General features: G+C 41.4%; 1 protein-coding gene across 1 annotated transcript; it reads right to left on the reverse strand.

Moving 5' to 3' along the window:
• Positions 1-6,857: 6,857 nt before the first annotated feature.
• Positions 6,858-19,911, reverse strand: si:dkey-183c6.8 (protein O-GlcNAcase). Its single transcript, XM_034557252.1, has 17 exons — positions 19,869-19,911; positions 17,642-17,693; positions 15,097-15,194; positions 14,685-14,815; positions 14,441-14,612; positions 14,224-14,322; positions 12,795-13,064; positions 12,051-12,137; positions 11,389-11,837; positions 11,110-11,284; positions 10,070-10,126; positions 9,602-9,687; positions 9,341-9,445; positions 8,870-8,961; positions 8,535-8,724; positions 7,307-7,466; positions 6,858-6,994 (listed from the first exon to the last, which is right to left on the reverse strand). Exons 1-17 carry the CDS (start codon positions 19,909-19,911, stop codon positions 6,858-6,860), a joined length of 2,403 nt encoding a protein of 800 aa, XP_034413143.1.
• Between the last annotated feature and the right edge of the window lie 3 nt (positions 19,912-19,914).

Consider the following 19,914-nt stretch of genomic DNA (forward strand, 5'->3'; position numbering starts at 1 on the left):
ACTGAGATGGTGCCACGTCATTAATTGGTTTTAATGTTCCCCATTAGGCCCGAAGGGCCATTGTTCTAGATTACATGACTAGATATACTAGTTTCACTGAACAAATGATGGCATTCGTGGACGAAATCTCAGAAGAATTTTCTGCCGACTCCATGCCACTGAAGGGAATTCTGGAGAACTCCAAGAGCATCATGGAGCGGACCAAGACTTTCATAGATGGGGAGAATGAGAAGTTGGATGCAAGTTTAGCTGACTTGGAACTGAATGTGGTAAAAGTTAAGAAATTGCTCAAAGCCTTTGAGGAGCAACACACTGAATTGTGATGTCCATGTCAGTCAATGTCTCTACTGTATCTCTGATATTGCATCTCTTGTGTCTCTTGGTTTTTCTTTCTTATTGTGTTTCTTTGCACTGGACTTTAAAACATGAATTAATTTTAACTTGTTTATTATGCAATTTTTGAAGGAACAATGTTTGAATACAAAATTAAAGAACATAAACACATCTAAATGATTTACTTATACTTACTTAAGTCAAATATTAGGGTGGGTAACCAAAGTGATTTTTTTGGTTTTCTTAAATCTGTATTCCTGAGCAATACTTTCTGACAATAAATGGTGTAATTGAACTATCGCATCAATGTGAAATTAAGTGTACAACCCAAATAAATCTAGATTGTAGTAATCTGATGCCTTCTTTTCTTCCAACTCTAAAATATCCGGTTTCAGAGTTCTGATACAGGTTTCTTCTGTGTAGAATTGGTGCCAGAGCTGATGAGGCTGGTAATATCGCAGCAAAGAGATAAGGATGGTTCAAAGAAACTCGCAGATCTGTTCAGTCCTATATTGTCTCTATTCTGGCCTAACTGAGTCCCATCATCAAAGTCTTTCTCAGTTGTTAATCTGAATTAATCGGCTATAGTGTCACACATGTGTTCAAACACATGCCAACCTCATGCTGGCATGAGAGGAAAAGTCAGCAACGTTACTATAAGTATCTGCACAAACTCTGTTGGTAATCAAATTGTAGCTATCGAGATATTTCAGTCCAGGCTAAAGTGGTGGTCCGACCGAATCTGTACAGCAATGCATTTTATAAAATAATTATGACAAAATAGTCTTCATTTCATGTGTATTTTCATGTAGGGAAGAGACCACACAGCTGAGAAATAATAACCACATACCAATATGATGTCTCATGCCTTTTCAATTTCAGTTTCACTTTGTGCAGAGATGAACACCCTTACACTAATGCGTTGTCATGCTTGCTTGGCGACAGGGTTATGAGTGCGGATCACTACCACCAACACAGAACAGGTTACAGATGCAAATGAACAAAGTTAGATCCAAAACACCATACAAAACAGAAGCATAAGGTAAATATATATGAAGGAGTGGCCTAAGCAGTGCCCATCTCCTGTTCAACACCATGCAGAGCTCGGTAAAGAGGAGGTTCACGGCCACGGCAAGCAACACACTCCCAATTAACCAATAAACGCAAGTCTATACAAGCTAGTACAAGTACAACTGAATGGACAGCAGAAGAAAATGTCACCAAGGCAGCAACCCAGAGATGTTTCAACAATATCAACAATGGCTGCAGCCCACAAGCACACATATTGAAATACAGAAGAAACTACAGTTCTGACACACCAAGTGGCCTGCACACACAAATACGTTGCCAGGTCTTTGAGACGCTCACCTGCAAAGCGAGTTCAGTGAGTGTGTCAGTGGTGTAAGTCAGTTTGTGAACCCTGTGCATCGCAAACTATTCCACAATCTGCTGTTGGTTCAACTTCAGTACATAATATAACCAGTCCACTCAGCCTCTCTGGTCCCACTATAGTTAGTTACAGTTTATTTCTCCATCTCCGCTTGTCCAAGTTTTCAAACATGTTGAGCAGAATGAGGCCTCACACACCCCAGTCAAGGTAAAAGTTCCTTGTATTTAGACACAACGTGCACCTGTTGGCGACGCAATGTTCGATTTGGTTCTGTTCTGACCTCATCACGCATTTACGTGCGTGGCTATGCAGCTAGTTTAACACTCCCCAAAAGAAAGTGACCAAGACAGGAGCTGGCCTGATGATGTCTCATGAAAGTGGTGTGAAACTGAAACTGTACGAAAGATGTGGAAATTCCACATAAAGTCAATATTTTGTATTACTGTATATATCATTGGATTATCATATCAACATGAACATGAAATGAATGCATCAAAATAAACCAATGACCGAATATTACATTCTGCTGAAATAATCCACCAAGGAAGACCAAAACCAGTGTGCAATATTTTTCAAATCTGCCTAACTTAACATTAAATACATATCTAAAATGTTACTAATAAAAATAAAATATATTGCTGAACAAATATACATGCAGAGCATACCTTCTCATGGGCGTTAACAAAGTAAAGGAATGTGTAGCCTTTTAAATCCGTGATTAAGGTAGATTGCAATATTGTATATAACCAGTTTTTAATAATTCAGTACACAACTAACATCTTTGTGACAGAAATGAGAGTAATTATTATTTGTTACTTCCACACCTGCTGGTAATAAGGTTTTTCAGCGCAGGCGACATACACAGTATACAGTATGTGGCAAGCGAGACACGCAAACACACACACACACACACACACACACACACACACACACACACACACACACACACACACACACACACACACACACACACCTCAATGAATCGAGCGCTTGATTCGGTTTCGTTTGTCCGAGAGCTTTGGGGCGGTGTTACACAGATGTAACTCGTTTACAAGAAAGGGAGTTTATCATGAACTGAAAGTAAAGTTGGAGGATGGGCAGGGATACTTTAATACTGAAATGCTATGCTAGTGAAGAATTCATTATGAATGCTTGTTTTTGTAGTATGGCAGCAAGTTATATGCAGACATAAACGTTCATGCTTTCTATTTGGCTCTGTTCTTAAAACACACACACACACACACACACACACACACACACACACACACACACACACACACACACACAGAGAAACACGCACACACACACATTTTATGTTTGACTCACCCGCACCTTTTTCCAGATACGTTAAGGAAACGGCCTAGTAGAAGAGAAACTTAAAAACTGTGCCGTGGGGAGGTGACACCAGGAGTATATAAAGCGTAGAGTGGTGTGTCATCTCATCATGTTTTCAACCTGGACTGCAGCTCATCCTCCATTATCATCACAGGTAAGATCAGAAACTACAACTCACTTTAAGATGGTTTATACTATACAATTTTAAATGTTTTCAAGTCTTGACCCTATATTCTCAATAATGCACTTTTAGAACAGGCATGGCAGCAGCATCCTTGTCAGGGAGCAGAGGAGTGGCCGGTGGCCTGTTCTTCCTCTTCACTCTGCTGTGTTTGGTTTGCCTCGCAAGCTCATCGTTCGACAACGACAAACTGGTAAATATATTGTTGGTTAACCTCCCATTACTGTGGAAAAAAATTCAACATTTATTTGCAGAAGCAAACTTCCTGTTGAAATGTTCTTAATTCTTCTATCTGCAGTCATAAGTGCATATTTGCCAGAGCTGCTGTCATGCTTTGGCTATCATGTCCCCAAATGTAACTGCATGTTTATTCTCATGCTGGGTTTGCAGAAGAATTTCAAAGAAGTCCTTCAGAAAGTGGAACAACAGCTGGACCATATGAAGGTGGGTCAGTCACTTAGTTTACGTATCGATTGCTCACAAAGAGCTTGGAGTAATGTTTGTGAGAGGATGAGAGAACTGTAGCTCGTTCACAAGTGACTTCATGCACTGCAGGGGACACAACATCATATAACAACAGAGCAAACTGAGATGGTGCCACGTCATTAAGTGGTTTAATGTTCCCCATTAGGCCCAAAGGGCCACTTTTCGAGATTACATGACTATATATAGTAGTTTCACTGAACCAATGACGGCATTACTGGAGGAATTCTCAGAAGAATCATCTGCCGACTCCATGCCACTGAAGGGAATTCTGGAGAACTCCAAGAGCATCATGGAGCGGACCAAGACTTTCATAGATGGGGAGAATGAGAAGTTGGATGCAAGTTTAGCTGACTTGGAACTGAATGTGGTAAAAGTTAAGAAATTGCTCAAAGCCTTTGAGGAGCAACACACTGAATTGTGATGTCCATGTCAGTCAATGTCTCTACTGTATCTCTGATATTGCATCTCGTGTCTCTTGGTTTTTCTTTCTTATTGTGTTTCTTTGCACTGGCCTTTAAAACATGAATTCCTTTTAAGTTATTTATTATACTATAAGTAGAAACAATGTTTGAATACAAAATTAAATAACATAAGCACATCTAAATGATTTACTTCTACTTACTTAAGTCAAATATTAGGGTGTGTAACCAAAGTGATTTATTTTGTTTTCTTAAATCTTGGCATCATACCGCATCCCTACTGGTCAAGTCATGGCCCCTGAACACAACCTATGCTCCCGCAGCCAATGGGAAGCCGGGAACACTGCAGACCGGGAGAGCACTGATGTGTAACACGTAGCACCGTACTGTAGCAGTACTTTGAACTTCTCAGGATGAGCATTGGAAACATTTTTATTGGATACATTTTAAAATAAAGTAGATTCATTTTTGTATGTTTAGTAACAAAATAATGAAAATATAAGAGTGTAAAATGTTTAACCCAGCTGAATAAACAGCCATTTAAGGGGAAAGAAAAAGTATTTTAATAGGCATGAAATCAACAAGTCAGTTCAGTTATTATCAATAAAAAAAAAAACATATACCGAATACAACAGTAATTGTTTTTTAACCCCTTCATTACCCTGCATAGACGCACAGGGACTTGTTGTAAGACATGAATATGTATCTCAATGCAGGCGGACCGTGAGTGCACACAGATGACATGCGACGGAGTGGTCAGCTGCTTAGGCCAGGAAGTTAAAAGCAACTGTTTAAATCTTGAGACTTTATTAGTATTATTATCATACATTCTCTTAAATGAAAAAGTGAAGGTGTTCCATGGTTCATTTATAGATTTTGTCTTTTTCTCACAATGCCTCATGTTGCCTGTGCAGATTATTTGTATGCATATTTCCCATCAACATCCTTCATCTCACACACACACACACACACACACACACACACACACACACACACACACACACACACTCACAGACATTCACACACAAACCACACACCCCAGTCTCATGTTAACAAAAGAGAACAAATATTAAACAATTAAATATTAAAACGTATTATTTATTTTTTTCATACAGGTGAAGTAATATTCTTTCACAAACAATAATGTCCTCTAAAATGTTGCTTTACGTCATGCATTTCTATCTCAGTGCTTTCAGGATTTCTTTGTCTACATGATTTTTAGTTCTGGGACTAAATACTTGTTTTTTTATCACAAACTACCTCACAGACAAGGGTGATGAGGTTGGAATCGAGATGAAACATACGAAAGTGACTCTCAGTCTGTGATTGATCAAGCATAACAATAAAAAAAGAAGTAGAAATATAAATACGTGCACTAACAGTACTTGTTTCTTTTAAGCTGCATTACAAAAACCATGAACATTCGTAGTTCTACGTACTTTCAGTTAAAGATTTGATTGTGAGTGCTTTTGTGCTTCTTTTAGCATGACTGTGTGTGCGTGTGTGTGTGTGTGTGTGTGTGTGTTTGTGTCATCTTGTATGCTTGTGTTCATAATGGTTCAGAATAAAGGCAGAATGACACAGCTGTCTTAATTGGTAAGTTTGCACACACATACACACCATGTACCCACGCATACACTATGCATACTCACTGGTGATGATGGCAGTATTTAACTATGAAGTTAGGGAGAAGTATCTATTCAATCCAGTTGAACCCTGTGTAAACAGATAAGTGTGTGTACGTGTCTCTGTGTGTGTAATGTACCTAATGTATCTGCATGATGGTTTTCATGCACAATCTTGATGAATATTTCATTTTTTGTTTGTTTTTCGGAGGAATTTTAGCAAGCATGCACTCACATGTTCTTGTGTTCTTTTTATATCTATAATGACCGAGAAATATCCAGTAAGAAAATCTTCAATAATGTCGCTATGCTCGAGTATCCCATTGAAATAATAAACGTATGTTTGTGTTGATGTCAGTATACATGTAATCCTACTATGTGAACGTTGCATTTTTCACAATGTTTTGTTCTTCATGCATGTAAACAATCATCTAAACTAATCAAGTGTAAACAGTGACGTCGTGCCTGCGTCCAGCCTGCTGTTGGGATGAGTCAGTTGACAAGCTCAATACCACTCATGTTTTTATGGTAAATATGAAACAAAGTGTGGGTCGGGAAACTGAAACAATGAGCTGAAAGATGTTAAAATGCAGCGGAGAGGAAATGCAGAGTTGGATGATGACTCCCAGCGACCACTTTCCCTTATTTGAAGTGTGATGCATTGTCGTTATGAAATGCAAAAGTACTGATTAAAGCCACTTCAACAAAACATAGCTGCCGCGATCTACTGCTCTGCTCCCATCTCAATCTATTCTGTTGTCGACTTCCTTGTAATGTCACTAACTCCTGTAATCCGTAGCCAGGGGTTTGAATCTGATAAAGTAAATCCTTTATAAAGAAAGCTCAGGGTGCATACCCGTTACTGCTGCCACACAGATTCAGAGGAATCCAGTAATGTCCCTTTAAAAAAAAAAAAAAAGGCTTTCCCTCTTTACAGAGAAAATGCAGATCCTGTGTCTCTATGCTGTACTGGACATATTCTATTTTGAACATCTTTCAGTGTGTGCAAGTGCATCTGTGTATCTACTGTTTGGGTGCAAGTGTCTGGTGGTGTGTGTGTGTGTGTGTGTGTGTGTGTGTGTGCATTTTTAGAGCAGCCTCCCCAGCACCACTCCCTCTCTGCTCCTGGCTTCTCCTCTGAGGATCTCCAGGAAGCCCAGTTTGGTTAAGAACTCCAGCCTCTGACGGTCTGTGGGCTGCACCTCGCAGAACACACCCTGAGATCCTATAAGAAATGGTCATGAAACATGTTATGGTAAAATGAAAATCTTTCCTCCCAGCATAAAAAACTAAATGCACAAACAAATACTCTTGGACGAGAAGGTAAAGGCCGAGGTTGCTAAAAAAGAAATGCATCGCAGAGAATCTGTTAGTCTGAGGAAGGAACATTTTAACATTCAGGACTAACATCAGCACAATTTGCTTGCCCGCTGGGGTTTTTGCAATTATGCAAATATGTTTCTCAACATTTCATGATGATTACTGCACTTTCATTTTGTCAGAAGTAGTGGTCAATGGCTCCACACCCTGTCCTTACCGTTGGCCTTGAGTGCAGTGAGGAGGGCGGTGAGCAGGGTGCGGCTGACGCTGACGTCCACCAGCTCCGGGAGGGCGTCCAGTCGCAGCTGAGAGGGGAAGTGATATAGGAGAGAGTCCGGGTACTCTCCCTGGTCCTCCTCCATCAGCTTGATCAAGTCCTACGCAGAGGAAAGCAGAGACGCAAGGACATTCTCACAATATGTGACTGATGATGGGTAAAGTCCTGGAAGTTAACTTTGTCCTACTCGGTTTATATGATTGGGCATTTTTCTTGCCGGTGCTCGTTCGACGGAGGGTTGTGGAGAAGCGTTGCATATTCCATTGTTGCTGTAGTTTTCAACAGCTGCCACTAGATGCTACTAATGAGCAATACTTGACTGCACCTTAAAGGACGTTACTCAGCAACCTGACAACAACATGACATACATACAGTATAGTGCATAGTAATCATTGCACATTTATTTATAGCTAACCTTCAATGCCTTATATCATCTACAGTCTTTTATTTTCATTTTTGCAGACAGACTTCCATGATTCGTCTGATGTACTTCCCGTCTGAGATGCTCACAAAATATATATTAAGGCAGAGTCAGTGACACGAAGAAGAAAGCTGTAAGGAACAACAATCTCATGGCAATAAGTATTGACATGAAATGCTGCCGTTTTGTCCCCATGGCTGATAAAGCAGGAACAGATGCCATGCAAACACTTCTACCTACATACACCTGTGGCTGCAGTGTGAATGATGTCACTATGCACCATGACGCACAGAGGAGACAAATCGGTCCTCCACAGATGTCCGGGGCGGACAAGGCGGGTGGTGTTGCTCACCACCGGATCTGTTTGGCTCTTTGCTTGTCACGATGAGCAACAGTGACACTGTAACAAAGTGTTGTTACCTCCCATTTTCAACAAATATACTGTACTAATGTAAGTGCCCTACATTCACATAAATAGAGCCTAATCTGTGTGTGTGTGTGTGTGTGTACATGCGCAATTTTCTTTTTCTTTACTTGTGCGTGTGCCATTCCCTTCCCAGTCCGTCACAGGTATGTCTAAGCATTTGTGTGCATACTTTCACCTATATGATTATAACTGTGTGTGTGTGTGTGTGTGTGTGTGTGTGTGTGTGTGTTTCTGCCCGTTACACTCTTGTGCCCTTCAGCATGACAGAAGAGTTATTGTAAAAACATCATAAAAAAAGAGTTGTTTAATGAAATATTCACCTGTGTGTTAGGGTGTGTATTGCCCCCTTTCAGTGGGTATTTGTCCCTCATAGCAGGCATCCAGCAGGCCTGGCACCGCTTGGCGAACGAGCGAACATCCACGATGCCCAACACACAGCCACACACACCCAGCTCATCCTCCAGGATGAAACAGTACTCGGGGCACAACGCCAGGCATGGCCCAAAACATCTGTGGAAATAAAAATATATATATAAAAGATATGTGAGTATAGTATTAAAATACGATAATTAAAATACGATGAATATCTATTAAGGATGTGTTTTGCAATGCAGACGATTACTTTATTATCTCTTTCTTTCTCTCAAACACACACCTGTCTCCTACAACATCTGGGTGAGCAACACTGGACTCTTGGCCACCCTGAGTCCTCAGGTGGAGTTGGCGCACCATCCGATACAACTCCAACTACACACACACACACACACACACACACGCACATGCACACAATAACAACATAGGGCACAACATTTAAAAACATGTACAATTTTTTTACAAATGTTGTCGTTCTGTGAGATGACACAATAGTTTGTAAATCTGCCGGTGATTTCTCCATATCAGGATCCTACTGTGTCCCTCACTGAGTCAGAGTGTATGCCTGAAGAAAAAATGTCCTTCCTGGTTTGATTCCTTTTTTTCTGAAGTTGTCAATAGTGTGGTTTACACAGCAGCTAAGCTAATGTTTTGCAGTGATTGTAACTGTACAAACTAAATATTCCCTGACTTTCCCTATCTTGAACACAAATTATCCTGCCGTGAAGTGTGCAACATAAATGTGCGGGTATACCTTGTCCTTGGTGTGGTAGGGCCTGACGTTATAAAGACGAGAGGTAGGGAAGAGAGGAGGAGGATGAGTGAAGAGTTCATTGCTGCTGCCTATTGGGAGAAGCATCTACACACACACACACACACACACACACACGCACACGCACACACACACACAGACGTCATAATCATTTAAGAATAAAAACAAGCACAATAAAAAAAACAAGAGGATTGATTCATAAAACCTATGGAAAATGACATGTGATACAAACACACACCCTACCTGCACCTCCCCAGACACGCCCCCTTTGAACGCCCACGGTTCTGACTCCACTCCCAGCAGGTCTGCCCCTGTGGTCTTCCCACACACTACCACAAACCAGAGCCTTATGTCAGTCGGGTGACATCACGTGGTTAGGGCCAATAAGAAGCCAGTGCAGATGGTAAATTATTGCACAGGTTGAAATATTTATGCCAGTGTAAAAAGTTCACTGTTCTGCCATCATCTTTTTTTTCTTCTTTTTTAATGTTTCAAATAAATATTTGAAGCATAAGTGGTGGTTCATCCATCACTGCACTATTATCTGCTGAGCTTCACTAAGCTAGTACTGAGAAATAATGATATGACGTTGGATTAACAGTGGAAACTTTTTCAACTGAAGTATATTGTAGATAAGAATGATTTGTGCAGTAGTTAGTTATTTCAGGTATACACAGGGAGACAACCAGTTAAAGGTTCACGCCTACTTACAGTGAAAACAGTTCCTCCAGGTGCCCATGGTGGAGCTGTCACTCAACACTCGTCCATCTGAGTGAGAGGGCTTAGGTTATATCATTGTATGATAGTGTAACAAAGAATAGAAGAGCCTAGTATATCGTATACTATACATGGACTGTACTTGTATAGAGGTTTTCTAGATGACACATGTCATCATTCACCCATTCATACACTGATGAAGAGCTCTGTCATGCAATGTGGCACCCGCCCATCAGGACATTCATACACCGCAGGCACAGCTTGGGGTTAAGTGTCTTGCCTAAGTCATGTGGAGCTGGGGCTCGAACCACCGGTCCATCTGATTGAAGGACGGCCCTGCTCTAACACTTAGCCACAGTCACCCTATAGTACAGAAGGTTGTAGTTAACTAAGCTATGATATGCTACACTTTACACTTCTAAGGCAAAGTATTATAAGTGGTATAGCATAACATATCATTGGTATACAATACAATAATATGCTATTCTATATTGTAGTATAACATTTTATAGGCAAAATATGAATATGAATATAGCTCTACTATAGTATATACTGTATAGCAGAGCAAACTACTGGTATAGTATAATCCCATTGTATGGTATAATGGTTCTCAAACCTTTTTCACAATTATTATTGAATGTAATATAGTATAATTTGAGCAATTATGCATGATATGTGTTTTAAAATATTTGTTAAAGATCTAACCTACCCCTTGCAGTGCTTCAAAGTACCCCTTAGGGTACTAGTACCCCCATTTGAGAAACACTGGTATACTATACTATTCTATACTATTCTATACTATACTTCTATAAGTATTATTGGGTAGAACAGAATAGCATTTACTGTTATACTATACCACACTATACTATACTGCACTAAATGGTAGCAGAGTATTGTAGAGAACAGATAGCATCTAAGATCAGAGGTTGATTACTATAGTCAGCAATTGTATGACAATCATAGCCACACAGTATGTAGTCAAGCACATTGTATTAATCTGTATTCCCATAGTTTACTTATTCTCTCATACTCACCCAGCCAGCATATGAACGCTTTTGCCACCAGAGCCGTGTTCCTCAGGTCCCACACATAAGGGTAAAGGTCATAGAGCACAGCCCTGTTGGCCCCTCCCACCACGCTGCAGTGGAGCTGTGCTATGTCTTCACACAGTGACAGGACCCTGGAGGAGCGGCCACGCCACTCGTCGATCTGAGGACACACATACAAGGACAAAATCTCTCACATTTATGAATCGTGCACAACATCATTCAAATGTTCCCCTCCACTAAAATCCACACAAAACACAGGCCGACCTTCTGAGCCGCTGTCTTCTTGCCGTTAGCGCTGACCAGGTAGCAGTTTGCTTTGAGCCAGGCCAGGTCCTGCAGGAGTTTCTGGGCAGACGGGCCATGCTCATGGGGCAGATAATAAAGACCAACCAGCAGCCGCACCTGGGACTCGCTTAGCAGGCCCTTCCCACCACAGAGACCCCAACCCTGGGCCTTCGGTCCCCTGCCTCCCACAGAGGGTGCGCCAGGCCTGGATCCTTGAGTTTGGGGATTGGGTTGACTTGGCTGGTTTGACCTCTTCCTTTCCCCCTCTCGTCCCTCCGTCTCCCCCTTGACTGGTGACGACGGAGGTGAGCTGGAGTTCAGGGGGAAAACAGGAAGCTTGGCCACTGCAGGGCAGTCAGATCTGTCAGGTGTTTTGCAGCGAGTTGTTGGAGCCGAGGAACGCTGCTCTGGTCGCGTGCTCTGCCGTCCTGTAATGTAAAAAAAAAAAAAAAACGTTATGTTATGTTATTAATTACAAATGTTACTTTTTAACCAAAATACATTTTAATATGTGGCAACCATCACAATTTCAGTTTGTGGTCAACAGTGCTGAGATAATGCAGTTAAGCTATAAAATGGGTCATGACAGCGAATGAGCACATAAATTATTTGAGACACAGCACCAAATCATAGAGTTTTACCTGCTTGTAGTGGTTGATTGAGTTCCTCCATCCAATCATGTAATGCAGCAGACAGAGCTCTATCAGGACAGTATTCACACTCCTCATCTAGAGCATAAATAGCATTGTGTTATCATATATAAGGGTTATTAAATTACTCATATTCACACGGTGGAGAAAACCACTTTTGAATTCCTTTACACATACCTCTCCTTTATCTGAAAATACATAACCTATCTTGTGTTTGCTGGTCTGTACTTCCTGTTTTGAGATTATTTGAGTCAACTTTGGACAGCACTAGAAATCAAGTTCCTCTCACACAAAAAGACTGAATCTAGTAATTACTTCACAAACTACCCCCCCCCCCCCCCCCCCCAAGCTATGATCTCTTCACAATTCTGTAAATAGATCCACTTAATGCGAGAGTAGATTGATACAATTGGAGAATTCTGTATGACTAAAACTGCTTATTGAGTAACTTTGTCCAGGACAACAGATGCAGCTTTAACTCCCACAAGTTAATTTATTTGTTATGTAATATCAGAATAAATTGTGTTAGTTGCCAAGCAACACTGGCTCGTTACACAATTTTCCAGGAAGCAATGGGACTATATGTGCATGGCTCTGATCTGGCAGAGCCAATATTAGTTTATTAACTTTGGACATCTCCCGTTTCATCACTGCTACTTCCTCCTCCCTTCCAACTGCTCATTAATCTTTTTGCCTTTTTGCCCCATTGTTCCGTCCACCGATCCATCCTCTCACCTTTCCTCTCCTCTTTTCCAGCTCTGTACCAGCTGCCCAGCGAATGGAGAGGGATGTAGTTGGCTTCAAACTCGCAGTTGGGGTTGAGTAAGAGGCCTCTCAGGTGGCTCCTCAGCTGAGGCTCTCTGCCCTTAAAAGGCCCCAAGAAGAGACGTCTGGAGTCATAGTCATTAGCGTGCAGGTTGTCCCAGATGAGCGGGGGGCGCTGGAGGACAGACTCCACCTCAGCCAGGCAGTCGACAGACAGCTTCCTGGAGATGACCTTACTGCCTGTGGGCCGAGGGTGGAGGGAACAGGTTCAAAAAAGGGAAGGGAAGGGAAAAGTGGAAGCCTAAAACGTTAAGAAACACACATCCGAATCTGAGGGAGACAACAGGGGGACTTAAATGAACAAGCTGGCGCAGTGGGACAGAGAAACTGGGACTGGTTATACTGGGACCAGAGAGGCTGAGTGGACAAGTGGTATTATGTAATGAGAATGAACTGAGTCGAGCAGTTGAGCCAGATTGACGAGGTCTTTCTGAATCTCAGGACTAACAGAATGACGTTCAGACATGTGAGTAAGACAAACTCACTGAACTCTCTCCCCAAATGAGAACATCAACGGCTTTGTTGCCAAGCAACATGCTGTTGTGTGTGTGTGTGTGTGTGTGTGTAAAAGCTGTGATGTCTCTTGTTTGCTGTAATATGAGGGTTTGTGGCTGCAGCCGGTGTGTCTACATCTCATGTTGTTGCCTTGGTAATTTATTATACTTTTATACTGCTGTTGATTCTATAACAACTGTCAGGTTATTTGAATAATGTGGCTTGATCATGTTTGTTGCAGCCACCATTGTTTGTTGTTCATTTCTGTTTTGTCTTTTGTTTGAATGTGGTTGTATCGGCTATTTATTATTCATAATCAGCTGTATGCACACGCTGCCAAGTGCCTTCTATGGAAATGGGAGTGTTGGTTTGGACATTAGGGCTCATGTTGCTGGCGTTGTAGTGCTCTTTCTAGCTTCACCTAGCTAACAAAGAGTTAGAAAAGTCAAAACAAGCAACAACATCCCATCACAACAACGAGAAGAGAGTAGATGACAAGTGTGTACATGTGTGTGTGTTTCTACTATAATTCCATGTGGTGTGGGGGCGGATGTGCATCAAAATGGTTTTCTGTTTTTTTTTCGAGGAGGTTGTGTGTGGATTTGAGCCTGCACCTAATTGCATTTACATGTTCACATGTGCACTTTTATTAGCCAAGAGGTTGCAGGTCAACTAATGAGAACCAAAAAACTGACTCTGGTTTATGTCTGCAGGAATATAGCCACATTAATCAGATTAAATAATTCAGTTTAAGTTATTGATTTCTGACAATGACAATTGTTTAAATCATGTAATTCATCAACAATAGGTTTCCTATTCATGCTAACGTGTGCATGTGTCTCACCCGTCCATATCACTGTTATGTTGGGTAGCAGGTCCTCTCCAATAGTCTGCAGGTAGGGAGACTTTGATACACTGGGAGAACACAGAGAACCACAGTACTCTACAGGGAGAGAGAAACAGAAGTATATGTCATTATCAGTAAATATCTGCCCATGTCAAATTTTCAAGGTTCGGTACACCACAAACATTCTAACTCAACCCGACTCAGTGCTCTTTACCTGTAGGGCAGAATAGGAAGACGGGTGGTTCCCCCAAGAACCGGTAGATGTCATTGGTTACAGTGACCTGAGCATGGGCGAATGAAGAGAAGGCCTCGCTGTCAGCCTGACACATGGAGTGGTCGATGTCATCAAACAGAATGGCAAATGCCTGGCAACCCAGGTCTGACACCTGGAGGGAGACGAGAGGTTGTGTGTGAGCCAACAAACTGCTTGAATCATTATCACATGTTGTGTCACATACCTGTCTCAGCTTGCGTTTGAGTAGCGTCAGGTCACAGGAAGATGAGAAGACAATGTCCTGACCCGGAGAGAGGGCATAAACAAACCTCTGGCCTTTCGACTGGGCCTCCTTGATAAGAGTACGCAACTGACCTAAGAGCAGGAGGGGAGGAGAGGAAATATCTTACATTTGAGATTTAAAGGGAGACAGGATGAGACTCAGTAGCCAGGGTTTTCCAAAAATTCAGAAACTGGGATTACGGATGTCTGAGAATGCCAAACATCAATCAATCAATATTTGGGCGAGTGAATATTGACCCTAGGTTTGAGGACAGAATTTCCGAGGGCAGTTCTGGTACAGATCTAGGCTCTAGTCTGCAGTCAGCCGGCAACTTATTTAACTTAAAATGACTTGGATGCACACATGTTCTTACCCTCCTCTTCATGAGAGTAGACTTCTCTCCACAGCAGTCTGTGTTTCAGGTCATCCTTGGGGCCGTACAAGTAGGTGTTCAACCCCCAACTTTGCATCCTGGCACAGACAGACATGAACAGGGGAGGTACGAGGAGGGAACCTATTACTGAAATGTAAGTAATTTAATTGCTAAATCTCTGAATCTGACACCATTTTTGACAGTAGCTTAATTTAAGAACTATTGTGTATATATGCTTAGCTTGGTTATGTACTGTAAGAGCCCCAGAGAGAGTGAGGAGGAGCGGAGAGAGTGGCAACGACAGAAGGAGGGCAAAAAAACAACAACAGAAAAAACAAGAAGCAGCAAGAAAATAGATTCACTGTATCGATCGTGGGGCTCCAGGAAATGACCTCCTGAATTATAAATAGAGCATAGTACTAGAAGTGAAACAATAGCTGCATCACACACACACACACACACACATGACTATTGCTCTTTCTGGATATAGACACGCTCTCATCTACTTTGTCATTAGTGGGTGGACTGTGTTCTCTCTCTCTCTCTCTCTCTCTCTCTCTCCCTCTCTCTCTCTCTCCCTCTGCTTCTCTTCCTGGACAGATGGTCGCAAGTCGCCTCCACAAGGCTGCAACCTACCTCCTTCAAACACACACAATCATACCCCCACACACAGATACTGTACACACATTCACACTCGCAACCCTAATCTGACAAATTTACGCAACACTCGTTGTGCCTCAATTTTGCCTGCACCCCACACTTGATTCTAAAAAAGAAGATCTATAAATAAGCCTCTAGCCCACACACTCAGCTGAATGAGTTCCTCATGGTAATGCGTGTATCACCTGAGAATCAATAGACATTTAGGGCCCCATTATAGTGACTTGGTTCTAATTACTGATTGTATGTTTTTATAATATATATATATATATCCTCGATGGACTGGCGGCCTGTCCAGGGTGTCCCCTGCCTTCGCCCTATGTCAGCTGGGATAGGCTCCAGCGCCCCCGCGACCCTAATGAGGATTAAGCGGTATTGAAAATGGATGGATGGATGGATATATATATATTATACAATGTATCATAACAAGATCATTATTTGGTCTGTATCTTTAAGAGCATATGAAAGCAGAGGGAACAACTTATCCCTGGGGATGCAGTCGGCTGTCACTATTGACTGTTGAACTACAAAACTGTGTCACAGTTCCCAACAGGGATTTAAGCCGCTTCCCTCGTTTGTCATCAACAATTAATTGGGCTACTAACTACAAGGTGTAAACATGGGGTAATTTCAATGTGCATGGAAATGGAAAGCCACATCCTTCATGAGTGCATCCAGTTCATATTCAACACACTGTTGTCCCATTATAAATATGTCCATGTTTTAATCAAACTAAACTCTATCTGTCTGTCAGGATGGATGGATGAGCGGCTCTAGAGAAGGCTACAAGCAGCAATACCGGAGGCCAAGCCCATTCCATACAGGCAAGTTTTAAACAGGCACTTTACTGCTGTAGTTTTCATGAATCGGTCATGAAAACTGGCACTTTGACTGAGATATATATTTATTTTTTTCACTTGGGAAATTATCTTTTAGTATTCCCCTGTAGTTCACTGTCATTGAAATCACAGAGAGCTGATTCAAGCTGGAAGGGCTTGTGTCTCATTAGCTATTGAAACTGTGGCAGTCTCAATAAGAAGCTGCCTTGGTTTTGTTTAGTCAAGACTCAAAGAGACTTGGCTCATGACCCTGCTGACTTGATGTGCGTTACTATGATGCAGATTTTATCCGGTTTAAATGTTTTTTGTTCACATTTGTTATGCTGCCATGATGCTTTGCAGAAGAGATCCTGGTCTGGCACTTTACTGGTATCCCTCCACACAAAGAGTGAAGGTCTCCGCATGGAAAAAAAAAGATGCTGTCGCTAAATAAAGAACCTCGGGCACAGCAAAGTCTTCCCTCTGACTACAAGGACACATGCATTCTGTGATAGGATGATATAAATATGCCTTTTCACTACTCTTCATTTATCTGCCTTTACAAGGCAGAGTATGCCAGAGTTTTAGTGACCCATGGTCATCTAATCTTTTAGAGGATTTTCAACCCGAAGCTTAGCATTCTGGGGGAAAACGGGGATTATTCGTCCTATTAAATGAACAGACTTTAAGTTTCTGAACATAAAAAAGTCTGGAGCTACAGCTGAGGCTGGACTTCGAAGAAATGTACCTAGGAGTTGTAAACTGATGATGGCATATGCAAAATGAAGTGATCACCAACCCGTTTACAGATAATCCTAAAGGGAACATGAATGACTAAGAATGTGCCCTTTGCTGTGGAGTCATTCTACATCAGTGAGTTCTCTCAGGTCTGCCTGGCACTGATATCGAGGGGTGCGACTGGATTCAGCCCACGGGCTTTGCATCAGTAGCTCCTGAGCTCTCACGCCACTCATGGGAGAAACAACCACACAACCAGGTTCACAAGACATATGCACACACACTTGTTCGCAGACGGCAGCCAGGTTCGTTACAGTTTCCGGGCTTACCATTGGAAGAGAATCTTCCTCTGATCCATAGTCCAAGGCCGCCCATAGAAACCTGTGAAAAAACAAACAAACATACATATTGCTTTATCTTTGCTGCAAATGCAGATTTCCCCACGCATTTTTATATCCAAACAGACATATGCACCATGGCATTCCATAGCAGATATCGTATCTTTTTTTTTTTTTTAAAGCTCTGCAGCAATAAATCAAAAACAGCGACAGTTCTGAATGTATGGACACATAAAACGATGCAAGCTCTTCCAGTGCTCCCTTGGTCACATCCCTTCTGTGTTTGGCAGAGGCATAATTCATCTCCAGCTACACTCTCCATCACATTTTCTATATTTAGAAATGGGAGCATCGCCAGTGTCCCTCTGCCTCCTTTGTGCTTTTGAATAAGTCTGCAATGTGTGTGTGTGTGTGTGTGTGTGTGTGTGTATGTGTGCGTGTGCACATGTGCGTACAGTAAGTGGGCCATAGAGAGACGTAAATTTGATCCATCGACAATCCAGACTGCTTTCTCCTGCATGCACGTGGGGAGTGTGCCATGTGCATGTGAATGACATCTGTACCTGAGTGCATGTGTGCGAGTCCTGCAGAGTTCTCCAAAGCCAGAACCAGTTACTAACTCTGTTTGATGCCACCACATTGGACTGAGAACACAGTAATTAGTGTGTGTGTGTGTGTGTGTGTGTGTGTGTGTGTGTGCGTGTTAGAGCCGCATGATCTGTGATACTTTTAATATCATTGCAATATGAATTATACTCAATGAACACATCTCACAGGGCTGTGAAACCAGATTATCTGAGAATTATAGAGCATTATTTTTATTATTTGGATTATTAGAGTGCTGAAACAATTTTAAGAATTAATATTTGTTGAAGTTTGCATTGCATTTTACCTCCTTAAACAATCAGATTTGCTGCTTTTCTCTGTTTTATAACACTGTATTAATTGGATATTTGGGAATGTGCGAGTTTTGTATTGGCTGATAAAGTTATACATTTAAAGTTGCCACCTTTGTCTCTATTAACTTGAAATGTGCATTGTTCACAATTGTCTGACACTTCATAGACTAAATTATTTGAATAATTATCCCAAAAAAAGATATTTCAACTTCATTTTCAGCAGTCTATAAGATCTGTTGTCACCAGTGCCAACAGTTTTGACGAAGCACCTTCCTTATAATTTGTGATCACATGAAATCCCATAATCATCTCCAAAATTACTCAACCCAGTTTAGCGCGGTATCATGACTGTAACAAGTAACAACTGTTAGCATTAAATATATATATATATATATATATATATATATATATAATATATATATATAAATATATTAATTGTGCACTCTTTTGATGATTTTGAGATTCATAGGTGACGAAGAACAGAAATGGTTTAACCCCTATTCTTGCTATTCAGGATTCAATATTCTGGATTGTTGTTGTTGTCTTCCTTCAGATTTGTTTACAAAAACAATATTTATTTTTTATTTTATTTGTATATTTGCACCATCATTTCTTCCTATTTTGTGTGTGTGTGTGTGTGTGTGTGTGTGATTGTGAGGTGAGAGGGTAGTAAAGGGTAAGCTATGTCACCTTTACCACCTTCCTTCTTTTGCAGTGATCATTATCCGTTCCTTCATCTTCTTCTTCTCCATTGTCTGTAATTGTAAACTGCTTTGTCATTGTCATTAATGTTATTACTACCAACAATGCTACTGTTGTTTGAGTAAGGCTCTCAAATAGTCTCATGATCCTTATCTTCAGCACGACTATCATGTCACAGCATCTCCATCACCATCCCTACTGTCATGTCATCGCAACAATATCATCCCAGTCTCCAGCCACCATTATCATAATTACCATCTAAATTTCAATCTTCCTCTTTACCTTCACCGTTATTGTCAATGTCGTCACACCTTCCTCATTTCCACCAATCACCCATAGTATTTCATGTCCTTCGCCTGCAGCCTTGGAGGCAGACATTACTGACTCCTTTTCGCCGCCTGCTCAAAGCCTGGCTGATCTTCACCACCTCGTCTCATGAAGACCTTATTACATCCTATCCACATCAGTGTTCATACACACATTACCACTCCGTCGCCTGCAGACGGTGAGAAAACAATGCTGAAATGTAGGTCAAACGGTGGTCTATTCATAAATCGTGTCCCCTAGGTAAGAAAAAAAAACACATGATAATTAATTATGAAGTCGGTCGTTCTTACCTTCCACCACCCCACAAATAAACTGCTTCTTCTGCTCCTCCATCCT

Source organism: Cyclopterus lumpus, chromosome 18 (assembly GCF_009769545.1).
Source record: "Cyclopterus lumpus isolate fCycLum1 chromosome 18, fCycLum1.pri, whole genome shotgun sequence".
Lineage (NCBI taxonomy): Eukaryota > Metazoa > Chordata > Actinopteri > Perciformes > Cyclopteridae > Cyclopterus > Cyclopterus lumpus.

Bases quoted from the DNA above. Each gene is read 5' to 3' on its own strand.
- si:dkey-183c6.8 (XM_034557252.1), bottom strand. From the start codon at position 19,911: ATGGAGGAGCAGAAGAAGCAGTTTATTTGTGGGGTGGTGGAAG. The intron at 13,065-14,223 runs GTGAGACACATG...CTCGGCCCACAG, and splicing joins CATAACAGTGATATGGACGG to GCAGTAAGGTCATCTCCAGG. The intron at 8,725-8,869 runs GTGTGTGTTTGA...TTATTTCCACAG, and splicing joins CCAGATGTTGTAGGAGACAG to ATGTTTTGGGCCATGCCTGG.